The sequence below is a fragment of the Aptenodytes patagonicus genome, chromosome 1 (assembly GCF_965638725.1).
Source record: "Aptenodytes patagonicus chromosome 1, bAptPat1.pri.cur, whole genome shotgun sequence".
Lineage (NCBI taxonomy): Eukaryota > Metazoa > Chordata > Aves > Sphenisciformes > Spheniscidae > Aptenodytes > Aptenodytes patagonicus.
Window position 1 is genome coordinate 3,562,508 of NC_134949.1, and position 21,408 is coordinate 3,583,915.

General features: G+C 53.8%; 1 protein-coding gene across 1 annotated transcript in view; it reads left to right on the top strand.

Moving 5' to 3' along the window:
• Positions 1-1,578: 1,578 nt before the first annotated feature.
• Positions 1,579-21,408, top strand: part of PFKFB3 (6-phosphofructo-2-kinase/fructose-2,6-biphosphatase 3) — a 44,982-nt gene continuing 25,152 nt past the window's right edge. Inside the window, exon 1 of the mRNA XM_076348741.1 lies at positions 1,579-1,636. Coding sequence (XP_076204856.1) covers positions 1,621-1,636 — 16 coding nt within the window. The 5' untranslated portion in view covers positions 1,579-1,620. The remainder of the gene's footprint in view (positions 1,637-21,408) is intronic.

Here is a 21,408-nt window from a genome sequence, read left to right on the forward strand (position 1 = left end):
CTGCCTTGAATTTTCCCAGCCTGCAGCCCTTTAGGGTTGCTAAATGTCCCGGGAAATTCCATTTTTGGATAATTTTTCCCCAAGAAAATGGTTACCCGCTCAATTTGCCTGGGGAGAGACCCAGCCCCAGCATGTCCTGCCCTGTTCCCTGGGGACAGGGTAGAAACCAGCTGCTGCAGCTGGTTCCAGTCGCTGGCAGGAAGCCCAGCAGCCTATGCCACCAAATCTTCTATGCTTTTGTCCCTCACACGGTGAGGACATCTCCACGTGCAGCAGCCATCCCTCCCAGTGCAGGGCAGAGACAGCAATGCCATGTAAGCCACTGATGTCCCTGCCATCCCTGCTGGAGTTACAGCTCTTGTAACAGAGCCCAGGGGGCATTTTTTTGAGGGCTCGTCACCCACTGGCTTAAAGAGGTTTCTCCAGGGGGGTTTAAGCCAAACCTGGCAGACTCTGCACTGGAGCGGATGAAGAGTGCTCACCTTGACCATCATGGTGGTCTGGATGGGGCTGGAGCCTGCAGTAGATGGGCAGGGAGGCTTTATACCACCATGGCCACCGGCACAGGGATGGTTTGAGGAAGGTCTTGGTGACTCCAGGAGGGAGGAGTGGTTCTGCAGGGAGCAGACACAGCAGAGAGCTCATGGTATTGCTGTTCACCACCAAGGTGGAAGGACGGGGTCCAGTCCTGCGTAGCTTAAGGAGTTTCTCCTGAACTAGCTCCAAGCCAATGCCTCTTTCTACCTTCAGGGAGGGCAGTAAAGGAACCACAGTAAAAATAAACAACTCTCCCAGGCGGTAATGTTCCACCTTCACCTCCTGCTGCAACCTGAGCTGCAGGTTGAAAGGTAGAGATTAAGCCAGACAGACCTGATTGCGCTCCAGAACTCTGGGCTCAGCTCACGGCTCATTCCAGCCCCACGCCGGCTGTCCCTGCTGTCATCCCAGGAGAGGGGGATTTGCACATCCTCAGCACGGGGGTTGGCACAGCAGGATCTGAACCTCCAATTGCCTCGGCCTTGGATGGTCCAGCCTGTGCAAGGGCAGGCGGGAGATGCTAAGCAGGGGGATCTGAGTTTCTGGTTCCCTGGTGTTGGAAGCAGTTGAGTTTTCCCAGCTTGGCCCAGTGCCACCACAGGGAAGATGGAATCGGTCCTCTGCTGAGCTCAGAAGACCAGCAGAGGTGATGTGGGAGGCCAAAACCCCATTATCCCACCCACATCCATTACACTTAGTTCTGCACTGGTCCTACCAGGAAAAAAAACCACCACAAGCCAAACCAAAAACCAGTCCCCAGTGCCTTCCATCCCTTTCTAAGGCCGTCAGCAACTTGTCCTGTCCCTGCCACCTCTCTCCCAGTCCTGCTGTCTCCGGGAAGCGAAGGGTTAAAAGCTCCGAAATTGCAAGAGCTTCCTCCTTTCTGCAGTGCCTGCCCCCACATGACGCTGGTTTCTGCTGGGCTTTGCCCAAATAAGTCCGTTTCCTTCTAAAAGAAGGAGGAGGAGGAAGGAAGAAAATATAAATACAGAAGAAGAAAAAAAAATATATATCTATAAGAACAAGGCATCCGCGACCGCGGAACCCAAGCGTCCGAGCGCAGCCCTGCCTCCCGCCCGCCCCATGCCGTTCCGCAAAGGTAGGGGCTGGATGGGGGGACAGCACCCCGGGATGCTCCCCCGGCCGGGGGGGGGGATCTGGGGGACCGGGGCTGGGGCTGGGCTCTGTGCCCCGTGCGGTGCTTCCTTGCGGGGGTGGGAGATGGGAGCACCGGGCTCTGCCTGGCTTTGCTGCACCGCTGGCTTTCGGGGGAGGATGGGGGACACCCCACGATGCTGGAGTTGGGGGGGGGGGGGGGCGTAGAAATGCAGCCTGCGAAAGACAGCTGTCTCCCCTCCACCTTCCCTTGGCTGTGGGGTTTTTCGTCTCTCCTTGCTCTGGGGGAATAAGCCGCTCTGGGTGGTGCAAGGGCTGAGGAGGAGAGGGAAGCGGGGGGTGGGGGGGTGGGGGGGTAGGTTCTGGGCCGGGGGGTTATTGCCGGGGGTTGTTTTGGGCGATGGAGGCTGAGAACCGGCAACCTGCGTGCGTTTGTGGTGGTCCTTGGGAGATGCTCAGCTGGAGGAGCTGTGCGGTTGGGAGCCTGGGAGGAGAGACCGGGGAGGTAAATGGCTTTTGAGAGGGGTAGCCCACCTGGGCAGCCCTCTTTCACGCCGTGGTGCTCTCCGATCTGCACCCCAAACCACCTCTTTTCCCAAAAACTCCATCCCAGCAGCTGGCAGAAATCCCCCCTGCCATCCCCTGGCTTGGAGGCGTGGGGCAAGAAGGACCCAGCTATGAGACCTAAAGCCCTGACGGCTGCTCCTGTGCTTCCCCCCGGGTGCATGGATGAGTTTTCCATCCTCCCTGGCCCGCTGTGAAGCGGAGGCCCTTAATGTCGCCTCCTCCTCATCCGAGGCGGGTATCATAGTGCAAGCATGGTTGGGCCCAGAGCAGGATGCTTGTTGTGGCTCCTCGTCCTAGCAGCTCTACTGGGAGGAGAAACAGAGGGGAAAAAGTCTTCTCCAGGAGCCACAAAGGCCAGGGGAGGCAGGGTAAGTCGGGGCGTGCAAGGACATGGGGAGAAGATGCTGCTCAGCCTCTAACCCAGGTGCTTTGCTGAAGCAGAGAGGCGTCTCCGGACCGGTGGGCAGCCCAGTGCCGTGCCAGGGGCTGGCAGTGCTGGGGCAGGGGCGGAGGGTACCGCTGCAGGGATGTTACACACTGAGGCTGGCATGGCATGAAAGGGCAGCAGGGAGGAAATGAAAATTTGGGAGAGGGCTGGATTTGTTTTTCTCATCTCTCCCTGCTCTGGGGAGGACGTTTTGGGCGTGCGGCAGTTTGCCCGCAGTGATGTTCACAGAGCCCATGATCTCAGGCGTGGAGATTTATGTTGCCTTTTAAGGCTCAATGAAGCGTGATGTGGTTCACACCCTCGCATCTTGACAGCGCAGCAGTCTTCAGGTCTTGATTTAATTTTAGGTGATAAACGGATTCGTTTAAAGCAGAAGGAGAGATGCTGGGGGGTGGGCGGTTGGAGGAAAGCAGAGTGTGTCAGGCTTTAAAAGCACTGAGCCCTTGGGGGTGAGCACGGAGAGCCGGGGGGAGCTTCCCATGTTGGAGGGCAGCTCGCGTGCAGCTCCCGCTGCAGCCTCAGCAGGGATCCCAGTGATAAAAACGATGGGCAGGTCTCCAGCACCTGGGGACACATGGTGGGTTTGCAGTAATGAGGATGCATTTCCATGCGGTCTTGCCCAGCACACCTGAATTGGGGAGGACCTATTTGCTGGGGCACCGTACCGTGCTTGCCGTCGCTGCTAGATACCTGGGGCACAGCTAACCTGCAAGTCCTCGGGACCCTGCTATGGGCAATTCGGTTCTGCAACCGTTGTGTCACCCTCGCAGCCATACCTCCTCTACAAACTTCCTCTAGAGGTCAACCTTGAAATGCCAGAGCAGCTGCCAGCAGCTCCCTGCATCAGCTTGCAGCTCCACCTTGGGAAGGTCCAACATGGCACAGAGGCCAGCGTGGATGGGTTTTGTCCACTGCTTGTGCACGTGCATGCTCAGCTCATGCTGGAGACCCTCCAAGGACCCCTACTTCTTGCAGATGGAGACTGTAAGACTCGCTTAGACTAGAATAGACTGTGTGAGTTTGACATGACAATGCTTGTAGAGGTTCTCTGTAAGGCCTGGCTGCAGTCTGTGCAGGCGTGACCCCAGCTGAGAGCATCCTGTTGGGTTGGTGGGACTCCATGTCACCAGCCGTGCCTAGAGCACTGCTCGGTGGCTGCAGCTGGGCTGTCTGGGCTTCCCAAGGGCACATCTATAAGCCACCAGGCAGGAGGGTTGTGGAGAGCACAGTCTTCTGGCTGCCCTTCAAAAGCTGCACAGAGTGAGCTGTGCATATCCTTAGTTTGCAGGAGAGTCGGGCATGAAGATATTTTCCCTGTAGTTCAACTTGGTGCGTTAAAAATCCTTGCTGAAGGTGGTGGCCTCAGCCGGATTGGAGTCAGGATGCCTGCCCGATCCTCCCAGAGGAAAATGAGGACTCCAGCCAGCTCGGCGAGAAGGCTGAGCCTTTCCTTTGGGAGCCTTTTGGGAGCAGCATCTCACCCCAGAGCTTGCTCACCGCCACCCAGATCCGGGGTGCAAAGATGAGGCTCTGCCTAAAGGCTGCTGCTCTGCAAACCCCAGGTAGCTTGAGGCACAGGGAGACTTCAAGATGTGCATTTTGGAGGCCCTGAGCTGTCTTTGCACACCCCTGTGTGTGGAAATGGCATGTCCTGGGGAGTATAATGCAAACTCCACCCTAGCTCTGACAGCTTCTCACCGCTTGCAGCTTTGGCATCACTTTTCTGGGTCTCCCTGACAAGTCTCTGCTAAATCCTCATTGTCCTGACTCTTTTCTGCCTCCTTTCTCTCTGGGCATCGTAGCCAGTGGCATTGCCCCAGGATCTGCACTTCATGTCTGTACAGCAGTTGCCACTTAGCCGACCTCAAGGCATTTGGCAGTTTCAGATATTAAAGAAAGGTATTTCTAGCAGAGATGCTCGAGGACAGCTAGAAGGAATGAGCTTAGGGCAGGAATTAATTTCTAGCAGCATCACCGCATCAGCTGGGAGCGCTGGAGAAAGTCCTGGTCCCCAAGCGGTGCCGTTACCCTGGCAAAGCCCCATCCGTGGCTACAGCTCTACTGGCAGGAGGCGTTGGGAGCTTTCACCTAAAATGCCGTTCACCCCGCCTGAAAAATGTGATTTAATTACTGCGGCTGATGCGAGGAAGCCTGGGAGCGTGCAGGTGATAAGCAGCCAGGGTATTGCCAGAGAGCGGGACGTTTGTCATTTGTCAAAGGACAAATGAAATCCTGGTGGTGTTGCTGCCTGGGAAGGAGCTGGAGATAAGACTGAAAGCCAGCGAGCAGAGATCGAACGCATGATGCTGGGAGCGACCAGCTCCCCGGGGTATGGGCACAGCCATTAGCAAGTTGGCAAGGGCATGACAGATGCATGGCGCTTCCCAGCTGAAAAAAAGGCATGGCACCATGAATATATATATTTATGGGTATATATAAAGGTGTAGGTTGGCTTTGAACTGTTGGACGGGGGGACCTGTTGGGTGCTGCTTGGATCATCAGTCATCAGGGCATGTTACTGATCCTGTGGGGTGATGCATGGCTTGAGTTGGGCAAGAAAGAGGACTCGGGGCCCTGCTAGATGAGGGGGCAGATTCTGGAGTTGTCGGTGTTGATTTTGTCCGTTGATGGTCTTCTCTGGGACCGCCGAGGAGGATCGTGCTGGTGGCAGAGGTGGGCCTGGATAGACGCGGGCTGTGGTTTGGAGAGGTGACGGTGGATGCCGTGTCCCTGCCACGTCCCTCTGCTGACATGGACATCAGCTGCGGTTCTGCGACACCAGCGCAACCCCAGACAGAGGCAGAGCTTGGACGACTGCAGCCGACTGGGCTGAGCACGCTGTCTTCGCAGGATAAATGAGAAGAGCTCATAGCAAGGTGGAGATTAGAAGAGCCATGGGCACGATGGACCAGCATTGGATCCTGTGCAGCATCTGGAGGAGCAGCCACAGCGTGCAGAGGCAAGAGAAGAAGGAGGAACGCTGGAAAAAGCACAAGCACAGCGGTCGGGGAGCTCCTGAGGGGTCTGAGGCCGAAACCTGAGCTCTGTCCTTCATCTGCCGGGCTGGCAATAGGAAAGCAAGCGGTGCCTTGTGATCACTGCACACGTGAGTTGGATTAAACATCTCTTCCCAGGCTGAGAGCGATCTGCTGGGCGTCCTTGCGGATGTCACATGGGGTGAGATGGCTCTCACCTTCCTTAGCCCTCCGGAGTGAGGTGTGCAGCGTAAGCCAGACGTCCAGGTCCCTCCGGGAGGCAATGAATGGGCAGGCCCAGAGAGGGTGCTTTGATGATGGATAGGCTCAATGGCCCCAGTGGCAACCTCTCCATCGCCACTGACCTCAAGGAGAGCCAGGCACTTGGGTCCAAGCTGGCAGCACGCAGCTGAGATGAATACGACCTTAGGGCTAGCAGGGGGCTGGAGGAGCTGAGCACCCACCGCGCAGCGGGGAGCATGAGGTTTGAAAAAACAGCCCTAATCTTCCCAGGGTCCTTCCTCCCCACATCACACCTACCTCCTCAAGGACCTATTCACTCACCTTCAGCCAAGTTGTTTGGAGATCATGGAGACTCTATAACAGCAACCCCCAAATCCAGCCCTCGGGATGCTTGCAGGGCACAGAGCTGCTCTGCAAAGAGACCTCACTGTGTGTCGCATTTACTGACCCCACTGCAGACATGTTGTGTTGGATGTTTCTCAACCACCACGTCCCAGCTACGATGGGGTGCTTCTCTGCATGGAGGTTTGCAGCATCTCACAACGCTGGGTGGAGAAGAGCACCTGGTAGACCTGCACAAAGCCCTGTTGGTGTCCACCTTCCCGTGGCTCCTCTCTGCCGGTGGCCGCCAGAGCAATCTCCTGTGAGCAGCTCCTATCCAAAGGTGGCAGAAGCTATTATACAGCGGGAAAAGTGATAACAGGAATTGTTTTGGCAGGTGGGGACGACTTTGTGGAGGTGATTTCTGCCACCAAGCGCTGTAATTTCCAGCCACGTGGTGGGAGGAGTGGGTAGGCAGCCCGGCTGCTATAACAATCCTGCTCTTTATTAAGCCTTTTCACTCTCTGTTAGCAGAAGTTGTGACGTCTTCTGGTCTCGTTTCTGCTTGCTGAGGTCAAGGAGGCTCTTGTTAGCAGGAGCAGAGGTGCCTTTTGCACGTGAGCGTGAAGGGAAAGGGCAGGACGGTGCCACATCCTGTCATTATTATTTCTGCTGCGTGTCCCCTTCTCAATCGAGCAGTTCCTTAATATCACAACTCCTGCAGAGAGTCAGATTATAACACCCTCTGATGGGAAACTGCTTTTGCAGAGTGATTACAGCTAAGGGCGGAGATTTGCCTTTCTGCAGCTTTTTGGTATTAAAAGGGATAATTCTGTCACTTTGGGCTGCTGTCTGGCTTGCTGGCAATGCCCTGCAAATCCACATGCTGCTGCATTTGCTGGTTACATCACCCGTCGCTCCTCGATGTCGTGTTTTCCTGGCAGGCTTGGAAAACTTTTTACCCAGTGCTTCCCATCAAAGGCACCGGGGAGGATTTATGAGCACCGATGAGCAACGCCTCCAAGCGACACAGATGGGGAGAAGCCGAGCGGGGAGTCAGAAGCTGCTTGGGGGGGGGGGGGGTCCTGCTCACCACAGCTCCCCGCGGGGGCCGTGATGGTGACGGTGACGGCGTGGGCGTCTGCTTGCAGCCGTCTGCTCAAAGGGCAGGGAGGAAATGTGCGGCAGAGCTGGCCCCGGTTCTCCTGACTCACCGGCTCGTGCCTGAGTCAAAGCATCGCCTTGTTTTCAATGAACACCTTTCCTGGAAGGCTAGAAACCCCCTCGTGTCCTGCTTTGCCCCCTGGCTGGTCTTTCTTGCCAGGATATTTTCCTTCTGGCTCTTGGTTTCGTTTCATCCCCTTTCACCTCACTGGCCTCGAGTGAAACACGAGTAAATGACCCAAAGGAGCAGGTGTCTGTCCCCCCATCACACCCCTCCCAGCACACCCCTGCTCCCTGCAGCTCCAAGAAAGCACTTGGTGAGCATGACGTCTCCACTGCCTCTTTGACATTACGCTTTCTTTAGCGTTTACGACCCCTCTTTGAGAGTTTTTAATGGGTTTAAGGAGCCACTGTGCCTAGCAGTTGTGTTCCCGATGGTGCTCATGGGGTCGTGCACAACCAAGCAGCAAAGCCCACCACGTCTCATGGCGTTGGTGCAGGGGAGGACATGCCAGGCTGTGGTGGGGAGGTGGGATGTCCTTCGCCGCCAGCAGCTGGAGGTGGGACCACCCCCCAACTTGCAGCTGGGGAAGGAAGCTTGTAAAGGGTGTGCAGCTCCCTGTGGGGGAGCTGTAAGGTCCAGTGGGGGTTTTTGGGACCCGCTTTGCACCCCGATCGCTCCGCAGAAACCAGCCGGTGGGAAGAGATAGGTTGTTACAGCCTCTCAGACTTCCTGAGTCTGGGAATTGAAACCACGTAAAGATGCAGTCGCTGATAGCATCTCCTCATATCCTAACCTGGGAGCAGGCAGATATGCCTGTAACCTGCCTTCCCAGGGCCAGCAACCCACCGATCAAGTTGGAACGCTGGAAAACCTTCCTCTTGGTGTCTTGCCTCACTCCTGCGTGGATGGAGGAGGACTCTCCTGTGCTGTATTTACATGGTGAACAGGCACGGCCCCGTGCTTTCTATCCACGCCGCCGACTGAAGACTGGGCTTGGTGGCCATGTTATATAGGAAAAGCCGAGCTGGCTGGGCTAGGCTGGGCTTGGACCATGGAGAAGGGTTCCGACCCCTCTGCTGGGAGCTCAGCATGGGCTTGGACTTCACCCCAGTTCTCAGATCACACCACCGACACCCCCCGGGCCACATCTCCAGCTGGCATCCCGCAGTCTCTGACATTCCTCTTGCCATCAGGAGCCCATGCCAGCAGGGCGGCTGACATGCCGAACCCTTCCCTAACACACCCTCGGTGATGGAGAAATTCATCTCGGCATAAAACGACTCCAAAGGCTTTAAATCAGATGACCACGGGTTTTTCGTGGAGGGATGTGGGAGGATTTCAAAACCAGCAGCCGGCGAGGCGTGATCCCTGTTTGCCTGGTGCGTGCGTGCACACACGCACGCGCAGGCGTGCACGCCTCTGCAGGGCACCCCACTTTTTTTTCCCCTGCATAACCACATTTTAACGCTGAAAAAAAAAAGGCGATAGCGGACAGGCCCTGGTTGGGAGTCAAGATCAAACCTACACAAGCAGTTTCAAATTTTCCTTGTGTTCTCCCCTGGGGGATTCCTTGTCTTCCCAAGAGGTATTAGGCTTCTCCTAATACCTGGGCAACTTTCCCTCTGTCTACTTTAAATCTTCCTTGCTATCGAGGACAGCTATCATTTTCTTTATGACATCCTTTTTCAAACTGAAAGCTGTTCCCAGGTTTCCCCCGCCTCCGCGTTTCTCCTTCCTGGAGCACAAAACCACTCTCACTTTATGCCCTCCCATATATCCCGGGTTGGAAATATGTCCTTGGTGTTTTCCATCCCCAGTTAAACCTCTTCCCAAAAGCATGGGGCCGGGAGTGAGACATGCCCTTCCCTGGCCAGAGTGAGACATATCCTTCCTGGGTCAGAAAACCCAATCTCCTGCATTTTCTATACCACCCTCCTGCCAAAACTCCCTGGAATTGGGCTTTCCTTTTGGTTTTTCTTTTTTTTGTTTTTTTTTTAATCTCCAGGGGCATCATGCTCTTGGTTCATAGCTGGCTGCTGAGTTTTTTTTTCCCCCTCTCCCCAGTCCTTCAGTCCTTGTTGGACGATTTCCAGCTTTATCACTCAAGGCAGGGGAAACTGAGGCACGGGAGGGTGCAGCGATACACTGGAGGCCGCTGTGATTGTGGCTTTAGTTGCTCTTGTCTGCAGATCCAGCACTCCTGCATCAAACCTGGCTGTGCCAGAGCATCCTGCAGTGTGTCCCCCATGTTGGTACATTTTGGTGTGCATCTCTGGTCCAGGCCTTACCGTAGTGCAACGCGGAGCTTCAAAATCAACCTACGTGGGTAGGAGCAGGGTGTTAAAACCCACCCGGGGAGATGTGGGTTGGAAATCGGGGAAAGCTTTGCTCAGCCCTGGAATAGGTTGTTTGAGGACAGGGTGGGGAGTCTGAGACGGACAAATGTCTCCCTGTGAAATGGCTTGGGGAGAAATGATGCTGCTTCGGGGCTGGGGAAGGGGTGACGACAAATCCGCTGGGAAAAGGAAGTGCTGCTGTGTTCCTGCGCAGCCCCAGCCCCGGTTCGGGCTGGCCTGGTGGGGCTGGCAGTCCTCGGCAGCCGACGTTTGGGCAGGGACACGGCAGGGCTGGTGCTAAATGGCTGCAACCCTTCAGACAACCTGATTTATTCCCCTCCCTGACGCCTTAGCAGTCAGCTCCGGTGCTTGTTTGTCCAACCTGACGCGGGGAGAGCCTTTTGCAGGGCAGCGAGGTGAACTTTTTTACTGGTTTATTTATTATTTTTCGGCCGTGCACGGCCCGCTGGCATGGGGCCGCTGGTGGGAGCCCACGCTCGGCCGCCCGAGAGGGACGGTGGGGACGCAGGGCTGCCCGAGCACGTGCCAGCCCCGGGAAGCCGCACGGGCTGTGCATGCCCCGTTCACGTGCACGCAGGGAGGAAACGCTGCCGGGCTCTGCTTTCCTGACCTCGCCGTCACCCAGCACTGCCACCGTCCCTCCCAGCAGCTGCAGCCTCCTCCAGAGACATGCGAAAGGGGCATGAGCAGCTATCGCGGGTGCCAGGGGGCTGCCGGGCTTTCTGGCTATTTCCAGGAAAGCTGGAGAACAGCTGAGCCTGGTAAACAACAGGGATAACACGCCGGGACAGGAGGTGTTTTTCTCCCAGCGGTACTGGCAGAAAAATTGGGTGTCTTGCCTCCTGCACCCAGATCTGGCCACAAGCCCCAAGGAGGGATGTGACTTCCTAGTTTCGGTCTCTCTGGAGCCAGGATGCTCCGGCCGCTTCTGCCAGGGGATAAGCAGGAGGATGGGTTGCACTGCGCGTGTCTTGCTCGTGGGCTTGAAGGCAGGGACTGAGTGCCCGGCCCAAGGAGACTAAATTATTCTGCCCCTAAAAATGCAGACAGGCACTGCCGGGTTATCCTGCACAAGTGGAGAATAAAGGCTCCTTAGTCACTGATACAAATTTGTTCGGAGGAAACTTGTCCCTTCATCCCAGGTATGATCCAGGCGAGCATCCCACCTTGATGCTAATAGGAGACTCTAGCATGCCCAGGGCAGAAATCTGAGGTTTTTGACTTGTTTTTCCTCCCGCTCACTGATTTTCTTAGAAATCCTCCTTCTTAGCAAGGGATTTCTAACAGGAACAGTGGGACGCAGCTGAGGCTGCGATTTGGGCTTGGGCAGTCCGACGAAGCCCCTCCACCCCCGGCACCGCGGGATGCTGCCTGGCTTTGTGCCAACACCAGTGCTCCGGGGATGGATCCGTGCTTACGAAGCAACACTCCCTTTGCAAAAAAATTAAAATAATGAAGAAAAAAAAAGGTGTTTTTTTTTTTTTTTCCCCAGCCTGGGTCCATTTCCTAGCTGGAGGGCTGGATCCCGTTCACAGCTGAGAACAAGGCTTTGGGGTGGGAAGAGGGACTCGGAAGTGGCTTCGCCGCCGAAATCTCCGTGTTGTTGAACCAACCTGAGCAGGACGAGTTGAGACAGAAGAGGCACCTGCCAGCAGTGATTTTTGTGTTTATTTGTTTCTCCAAGGTTGATTTGCCAAAGGCAGGGAATGGATTTCCTCCTCCTACCGGCTGTGAAGAACACGTACATGGGGGGATGCAGTCAGTGAAGCCTTCGGTTCTCTTAAACGTGAAATCTCCCCTGGTGGCTGCCGTGCTTCCCCTCTCCTTTTTTTTCTTTTCGTAATTTTTGGGTGCAGCTGAGCTGCTCAGAAACTAACCCAAGACAAACACGTTGGCGCCGTAAATAGGAGAGCAATTTAATAAACCATTAAATGGTTTATGGCTGTTGCAATGGCAGCAATTTGGGCAACTTCTCGGTGGAGAACATGAGGGTGGGAAGAGGTCTTTTTTGGGCATGGCTTTACCAGTCCAAATTTTGGAAAACCTGGGGTTGCCTTTTCTGGCTTGGCTTTGGATGTCCTGCCATGTCCTGCTTGCAGCGATGGGGTTGGGTGGCCTTGGCGGCTAACGGCCCGGCTGCAAACAAGACAAGACAAGGCAATGTGGGATGAGGCCGGCGTGTGCCAGCGCCGAGTCTTAGTCACCCCGTTTCGTCGATGACTGACTCTGTCTGAATGCAAAAGGACCAGATTTTTGAGTAGCATCTGAAGGCAGCAGCGGCACGGGCTGCCAGGGATCGAAGCGGTTGCGTGTGCTCCTGCACGTGTCCGAGGGAGCTGTGCTTGTCCAGGCGTGGAGGGCTGGATCGGACCCTGCGTGAGATAGGTTTTCAAGGCTATTTAACTGGTCAGCTCTGGAATGAGCATCTGTGTTTAAAGCAGGACGGGGAGGGACATGCAACGCATCCATGCTCAGAGCATGTCCTGCAGATATGGGAGACTGCAGCTACTGTGACCCTCTGGCCACGCTTGCCTTCACCCCAAACCCATGCTGGTGGGATCCCCATTAGCCACAACTGCAGAAAGACCTTGCTTTTGCATAGCTGGCGGGTTTGGGAAACGGTCTGGGCTCTGCCCATGCAAACCTCCGTGGGTCTCAGCACCCCAATGGGTGCAGACTGTAGCTCCTGTTGGCTCAACGCACGGGTCGGGAGACCCAACCGTCCATCTGACCCACGAGGCATAACAAGCACCTTCACCCAGCAGTGGGAACGAGGTGCCCATCACTGGGGAGCCCACCATCGTCCCAGGTGCCTGGGACTATCCAAGCACGAGTGATAAATGCACAACATGAAGCGAAGGAAGGTCGTGCCTTGAGCCCAAGCCCGGCTCTCTTTCTTTATTGGGAAGTTGGCAGGAGAACCTGCCCGGGAGTCGGGTGGCCGTCAGATCTCTTGTTGACTCAGGCCACTCTCTAGCAGTTGTTTTAATTCAGCCTGAGCGCCGGGTAAACAGCCGGGCTGGGAAATGTGAAACCCTCGCTCTGACCTTGCCGTCGCCGCAGGCGTCAGCCCCGGGGAGGTGCCAGCGGAGAAGCACAGACCCACCGGCGCGGTGCAGAGGAGCGCGTGGGCACGGTGGGGATGAACACATGGGGTGAGCCCATGTCTTCTGGAGCCGTTTGTTTGGTTTTCAAGGAGTGAGAAGAAAAAATTCAACCCTATTTGGGGCACAGAGTTTGTGCTGTGATTCCCTGATGAGCCATGTTGCCAGAAATACTGAAGCAGACGCAACAAAAGTGGTTTTCCCCCTTCTCCATTGTATTCGGTGGGGACAACTCATGGTCAATGGCCAACGTGTGCTTCCGCCTGTGCCATCCCCTCATGGCTCTGGCTCTCAGCTCAAGTAACAGCAGTTGTTTTGGGAGGAAACTGAGGCACTCCCTAGTGCTACGAAGCACAGCATCTTCCCTCATGATCCCTACCAAACTACCAGGTACCCAAACGCCGGTTTGCTACTCTATGTTAAACTCCAGGGCAGTAATCTAAACATTCAGCTGAATTTTCTTCCCCCCCCCCCATTAAGCCGTTAACAGCTTGTCATTGCGGGTTGCAAAATGTAAATGCATTTGAGAAAATATGTTGGCAGCAAGCTCCCCATATTGTTTCAGCTTGTCCCAAAATTACAGAGAAATTTCCCGTTAATATTTTTCATGTCTGATTGGAAAATATCAAGGAAAGAAGAAACAAATTCTGTGGATGCTTTTGGACAATTTTTTTTTTCCCCAGCCAGGTCTCCATGGCATGGAAAAGATTAAATGAAATGCACAAATTAAAAACATCTGCTAGGAATTAGATAAATGCAAAATCTTTGCCCTATAAGCAGAAAAATTTTAAGAAAATCCTGATAAGGAAATCTGGTTATTGAACTTCTGCATTACAGCAATCTGTGTGATCTGATTCTAGTGATTTGGCTCCAAAAATTGGATAGGAGAGTTGTTAGGAAATCGGAGATCTGAAAGGTTACCTGAGGAGGCTTTGACTGTAGAGAGCTCCAGCAAAAGATATGGAAACCCAGACTGACTCCTGCAGCTGAAAAAAAAAACCCCTCCTAGAGACGTCTGCTGTGTGAAGGGCAGAGCCTCAATCAGTCTTTCATCTCTTGATCATTTTTGTTCCTGGTGCAGAGAGGTCAGAACTCTCTGCCATCTCACGATGGCTTTTCAGTTGGTTGGTCCTTGGGCATTTTTCAGTGTAGTTGTGGACCTTCCTATTCTAAATTTCAACCTATTGACCATACGCTTTCCCTCTTAGTTGTGTTTCACAGACTTCCTAAAAGCAATCCCTGAAGGTCTCGGGTTTAAAAGCACATGGCAACTGCCCGGAGAAGTGGGACACTTAGACCTCACCTCTTGATGCCTTGTGGTTTCCATCAGTTGAATGGAGAGGTGAACCCTTGGGGAGGCTGATCCAGGGAACAGCTCAACCCGAGGAGTGGTGTTCGTCCCAAAAGTGGTTCTTTGTGGACGGGGTTGAGGTGTGTAGGACACTGTTGAGCAACGATCACCTGGCATTGCCTGTATCATCCCAGCCCTGTGAGGAAGCAGGGACAAGCGGGTTGTCGATATGGCAGACATGCTCACAAGGGCGTGGGTGGAAAGATCCTCAGCACGTACGCGGTTTTGAAATGTATCTCCTCATCAAAGCTTTACTCTGCCTCCCTACCTGGGACTCTGGATTGACCAAGGAATTGTGTTTTGGGTCACCTCGTGCTGGAGTGCACCGAGATGTGCGTTGGATGGCTTCAGACGTAGACAGCATGAGGTCTCCCAACATGCTCACAGGCTACAAGCACCTCGAAGATACATCTCGTCCTGGTTTACAATCAATATCCACAGCAGGGCAAGTGAATTGCTCTGGGAGTGCCCATTTCTCTCTGTTGGATGGTAGAAGCGGTCAAAGGTGACCAGCCCTTTATAGACACCCAAAACGACATAAATTCTTCCCAAATACTACTCACAGCTTTGCTGTGGATGGAGGCAGACACAGCAGGAGCCGCGTGGGGCTGCAACGCTTCCTCCCTGCTCCGCATCCCCCAGGGAACGTTTCCATCCGAGCCTCCCAGACGGTGCAGATCGTCCTGGGATGCTGCTTCGCAGGATGGCGTTTAATCACCCCCTGATCAAAAGCCCCCGGGTCAGGAGCCGTACTGATACTAGTGGGGGTTGATAGCAGGGATAAAAAAATACCCTTTTTCCTAGGCTATGATTAATCCGACGCATGCTGCTGCCTGCAAGCACCTCCTTGACCAGCAGGAGTACGAACCACCACGGTTTCTTCCCGAGAGCTTTGTATTGTAGCTTCTTGCATTACTTTGAAGAGATTCCCCAGCATCTCCCGGGTACCCGGCTTCATGACATCATTGCCTACCACTCTTTAGAAGCCTCTTGGTCACCATGGCAATGCTGAGGTTGTCACTGACCTGGGCGTGTTACATCATAAGGTGAGTCAGCGCCAGAATGAAAGGCCACAGCCTTTGCCATTGTTTGATCTAATAACCTGCAATGATGAGATAACGATCCAGGCCCTTAATGAAAGGTGGGTGTTAATAAGACGTTAGGAAATAGTTCAATAGCAAAGTCCATGGGATAATGACAGGCTGCGATTTCCGGAGGGTGACCATCTTCCACCTTAAATGGGTTGAATAGACTCATCCGTTGGGGGTTTCATGTCCATCACCGGGGCCCTGCAGGCAGGAGACCAGGAGAGCTGCATCCCAAATGCATCACTGGACTGGGAATTAAGCTCTTCATGAACACAACCAACTTCAACCATTGGGCACCTCCATGGAAACGGCTCCTATAACAATCTGTGCTCAGAGGAGGGCTGGGATTTTAGCTCCTTCCCGCCGGATCTCCAACTTGCTGCGTTGCTTTGCAGCACAAATTAGGTCTGGATCAGGTGTGAGCACACGGCTGTATTTCTGCTGATTTATCTGGAGAAGGCGCTACGGTACCATATGCCAGGTTTATGCTGGCAGCAGCAGGAGGGGTAATGTTTGATCTGGCAGCTGGGACAGAGTAACCCTGTAAACACACTTTTCTTTCAAACCAGCAGGATTTTCGTGCTGGATCGGTGCCTTGTCCCAGGTGGTTGTGGCATCTCGCTTAGGGACGAGGTAACCTGAAGTCATGTTTAACACCTTTGTGGCTTTACACCCTAAATCAAATCCCAGGACTTTCAGTGGGGATTTTCACACCCTAAAATCACAGGGCAAACGGGGAGGTGTTTCTCTGACGTAACTAAAAGTACCTGGGAGTAGGAGGCACAACCCGGTGTCAGGCTCATGTGAATATTGGCTTCTCGGCATCACTGACAGTGCCAAAACCTGAATTTTGGCTCTCTGACTGACCTGCACCCTTCGACCCTTTCTGTCGGGACCAAGCCTGAAATTTTGCAGCCAGATTTCATTTCAGGCAGAACCAGTATCAGATTCCCAAGACTGGAATATCCCCAGCCTCTTGCCATCTAATTACCCTCTAACCACTTCTAAAAACCTGTATTTGTCTCCGCAACCTATGGAGTCAATTATCTTGATGATTTAGCCCGTTTATGGGGTGAGTTCTGTTTTGCACTAGTCTTGTAAGGTCAGGAACTTTCACAGGACGTTGCTCAATCCTCCTGGACCTGTTTCTGAGCAGACCTGCCAGCGTTGAGAAATGTCCCTGCTCCAATGGATGTTGCAGGTTCAGAACGTTATTTCCAAATATTTTTTTTTTTTTTGAGAATTACAGAATGTAGTTCTCAAAAATTTACAGATGAAACTCCTTTCCTGGGATTTTAAATAAGAACGTTGGCCTGGGAGTCTCCTTTGGGGTCCTCAGTCCTGGCTACTGGACACCCATCTTACACCTCCCCATCTCTGGCCCCGAGCTTTATTGGGTCTTCCCAGGGACCCTCCAAGACCTGAGCACAGTCGGGGGCACCCACCTCTCTCTGGGGACGATGGAGGGATCCTTGAGTGATTTTACTTCTAGTTTGGGGAATCAAGATTAAATCCAGGCTCTCGCCCCTCCTTCTCCCCCATATTCATCACAGCCAGGCAATGCGTTTGCAACCCTCCCATTTCCTTTCCTATCTCCCTTTAACTCACCCGATTATAACCAAACGCCTCTAGTTAAGGCACAGATCTGGCAGCTCAAAAGGAACTAGGTTTGAACCCTCATCCTCCTGCTTGAAGGGCTCCTAAATGAAAAGAAATTTAAAAAAAACGAATGGCTTTTAGCAAGGCTGACGGCGTGGCACGACAGAGGGTTGACTTCAGGCGGAATTTACTGTCCCTGAAATAGTTTCGGTGTTGCACCGAGTGCGACGGCGACAGCAGCACGCAGGGGAGCTCAGAGGGCAGGAGCAAAAGCGAGCAGGTCCCCAAGCTTGAATTGGTTGAATACATCTGAAAAAGCACTTAAAGAAAACTATAGGGAGCCCCTTTTTTGCCAGCGGACAGTGAAATGATTATTTTTTTTACTGCCCGGGTAGTACCCATCCTTGCAAGCGAGGTCATGTGCACAAGAGCTGATTTTTGCTGCTTGTTGCTGGAGTGTTGGGAACAGTGGCCCCGTGCATTTCTGTAATCCCTTCGTGGCTTTTCCTGCCCCTTGGCTGCCGGGAAAGGCAAGATCAGCTCCCGGCGCAGCGTTTGACTGGGGCTGATACAGCGGGGATGAGCAATGCCCTGTGCCTCTGCGGGGATTTCCCCCCCTGGGGGTCAGCACTTGTTTCTCAATGTCGGAGACTGAACCCCTTTGAATTTTCCCCTTCTCTGCTTGCAGCTATTTTTAAGAAAAGCTGCACCCAAAGGCGCGCGTGCGGCAGCCCCGAGCGCTGGCTCTGCTGGTATTTCGGTGCTCGGCTGTTGTTAGCAACTAGCTGAATTTCTTACGATCGGGGAAGGAAGACCTTTCATGAGCACATCAGTTCCAGTTACAGCGTGCAATAGTCTCAAAAACTGGACGGCTCGTCCCCGGATGGGGGAACGGGTGTATTTCTCTGGCGTTTGAGGGATGGCTCAGGGGCAGCCCCGAGCACGCGATGTTCCCTGCCTCGCCCTGACCCTGCGCCCCCGGCAGGGTTCAGCCCTCCCAGTTGCAGCCCCGAGAGGTGTCGATCGGGAGCTCTCCTCTGATTTTAGGGTGGGAGACTGCGAGTCCCGTGCTGAGCAGCATCCCGTAATCACTGCAGGAAACCCCGCCTTGAAATAATATCGTGAAGAAACTATTTTGCCCGATACCTGTTCCTCTTTGGCCAGCAGCGGGGTTGATGCTACGGGTTTGATACGTTGAGGAGGAATGGGAGCGTGTGATTGCAAGGGCAGGGGGGTGAAAGGCAAGAAATGAGGAAGGAAAAACCACCTCGTTAAGAGGAGAGGAGGGAAAAAGCTCTTTTCCATGGCAGAAACACCCCGATGCGTTACAGGGGCTGATGCAGGAGCTCATCGCGATCCCCCCCTGCGGCAGCAGGGCTGGGGGGGGACGAGGGAGAGGGTGAGGTCAGGAGAGGGAGCGGTGATACCCCCACCACACGGGTACAGTTCGCACTTCGCACCTTGTTTATTTATTCTTGTAACTGAAATACCTGTGAGGGGCGAGAGGGAGGGAGGCGATTGAAACGTGCAGACACAAAGGACCGTGAACTCCAGCTGCCTCTCCAAACCCAAGCATTTTTTATCAGCCTTTGCAAAACCCTCCCCACCGTGAGCCTGACCCTCAGCAGCTTTTGCAAACTTCGAGTCCCTGCAAAGAAAGCGCCATCAGCAGCAAAATCAGCTCAGCATCCAGCGGGCGAGAGGGGGAGGCAACCATTTGGTTTCCTCCCCGACTTTTTTGAAAGCCCCCGCTTCCCCTAAAGCATCGCAGACAATTTTCTTGGCTTCTCTAGGATCCCGCTGATTTTTTTCGGAAGCGCAAAGAGCTTAGTGGTTTGTTTTTTTTTCAAATAAGTGTATAAATACCCCTCGGTCAGCCCGGAGGAATAATTTTCTCTGTTGCAAGAGGGGGTCGTTAATGCACTAACAAGAATTTGGGCAGCTGCTGCCTGACTTTTGCAACCTCCCTCCCAGGTTAGGGAGAACTATTTGTGCCCATGTCCCAGGCTGGTAAACCGAGGCCGTGCTGGAAATTCAGTGGGTCAAGCTGCCCTGCCGTTAACCGAGCACACGTGTGGCTGCATCTTTATGGTGATGTATGCACAGGTCCCAGCCACCGTCTGCAAATTTTAGCGGTGCAAAGAGTTGCTGGGTGCAGGGTTGGACCGCACGACTCGGGTCCCGCTGGGCGTCACGCACGCTGCACCCCGTCCCCTCCATGCCGCATCCTAAGGAGATGGTCCGTGTCGCACTGAACGTAGGCATGAACGTGACTTGTCCTTTCCTTCCAAGTTTCCTTTTGGGGGGGGGGGGAAGAAAAAGAAAGAAAAGGAGGATGAATCATGGCTTAGTCAGAGTTGGGGCTCGCCAGAGCAATCGCTGCCGTTGCCTGCATTTTGATGCCAGGGGAAGGGTGCCGGGGGAGGCTGGCTGGTGGTCTCTTGGTACCGGTGGGTTCTTCCGAAGGGGATGGGGAATTTAGTCCAGGATTGTGATTTTTGGGCCACATCCAGAGCGTAATTCCACCGTTTGGGGTGGGTTGCTGCGTCAGTTCGGTGTTTGAGCAGCAGAGGAACAAAAAAGGGAATTGAGGGGTTTTGGCTTTGGTGTTTCAGAGAAGTTCACAGCCTGTAAACCCCGTAAGAGACGGGTGTCCCATTCTCACAGACCAGGGTTTTTCACCCTTTTCCGCCAGACTCCCCTCCTTTGCGCTGCCCTCCCCTCTGGACCTGCCGCCTCCATCCCTCGGACGCTCGAGGTCATGTTTTCCCCATCTACCAGCAGGACCTTCAGATTACGAGCCCTGGCGTTACATTTATACCCCTGTCCCTTCGCATTTATTAAATCTCGGCAGGTTCCTGCGATGGGGTCGGTAAGGCAGCACCTCTGGCGAACGCTGGGGGATTTATTCCTCCCTCCGCACCTTTTGTCACCCGGCGAAGCAGAGGCTGCGGGACAGCATCGCCGGCCATCCCATGGCGCGCCGTGCCCGCGGTGGCTCTCAGCAAGCCGACGCACCTCTTGCTAACAGCATTTGGCTCCCTTGGCGACTTGATTTTTCGAAAAATCGCTGAGCTAAGCACCCCGTGGGCTCCTTTCACAGCAGCTGCGAGCAACAGCTTATTTACCGGTCCAGGCTCTATTTATAGGGAGCAGCACGACCCGAGAGGGGAAAATAAACCCTCTTGGTGCACCTAGTGCTGTCCTGCCCACCACCCTCTCCCCGTGGTGTAAGTGCCTTATAAATAGTAATGATGATTCTTCCAGCTGACCTCGCTTGGGGCAGCTGGGTGCTCGTGCCTTTGAAAACCAGGCCATTTATTTAGGAGCTGAAGCTTTCCGCTCCAGTTATTTAGGAGTTTTTAAGCCAAGAATTACTAGGTGGATCTAATTTGAAGTGGCTGTGATTTTAATTCAGGCGGGGTTTAGCTTCTGGGCTCCTTTCGAAGGTGTGGGGGTGGTGATTTCTGAAGAGGAGAGGAGCTGCAGAGGAGAGCTGAGCTGCCGGAGGAAGGGGGATGCCCAAACTCCTCGTCCTGTAACACCACGTGAATTGTCTTCCTTCTTCTGACTCGCGTTTTAGCCGGGAACCGAATTTTCCTCGCCCTCCACTGGAAAAGGTCCAGGATTTTGGACAAAAAAACCCCCCCTCCTGCCCTTTCCCGAGGACGGATTTTGTGCACTGTTGTGTCTGACCCCCATCCCCACCTTTGCCAGCCAGAGCGCTCGCTGCTTTCCCCCATCTTCCTTCCCACATCCCAAATCTCTGGCTCTTTTCCAGCTCCCTATAGTAGCTAATATTTTTTTTTTTTTTTTTTTTTTTTTTGCCTGTGAGTATTTTTTTCCTGCATAGGAGAGGGAAGGATTGTGCATTTTTTTACTCCATCCATCTTGGCTCCATGTAAGGAGAATAGCCCAAAGTATTGTTCTTTCTAGATGCGTTACAAGAATACAACACTTTGCTTCTAATGCCCTAAATAATAAAAAAGGGCTATTGGACACTTTAAGTGTCTGAGCTGCTACTTATCGGGCTTTAAATTTTCGAGCAAAACTGGCTTTATTAAACCCATCAAAGCAGATGCTCCCAGCTACGATGTTATTTCCACATTTCCCCGCTGTGGCATGTTCGCCACCCAGCACCCTGCCAAACGGACACCCCACACCCCCCCCCCAGCCCTGGGGGGGGGGTGCCGGAGGGGGGGTGCGGGCATCTGCAGACTTGGGGCTCCGGCATCGCTCCTGAGCGGTTTTGCGGGTGGCCCCCGGATGATGTCCCCCAAGCCCCCCCCGGATGATGTCCCCCAAGCCCTCCGGGCTGCGAACACCACCCGCTTGCTTCGGGTTGTCGTTAAGTGTTTGCAGCCTAATTTAAGGTGGTCACCTAATTTAAGGAGAGGTCACCTGCGGGAACCTGGCCACTGGATTAATAATAACGATGAGAAGCGCGATAAGGGAATAAAATAATGAGAAGCATAAAAGAATGGAAATAATACAATTAATAAAAATTATAACTAATAATACAAATCATAAACAA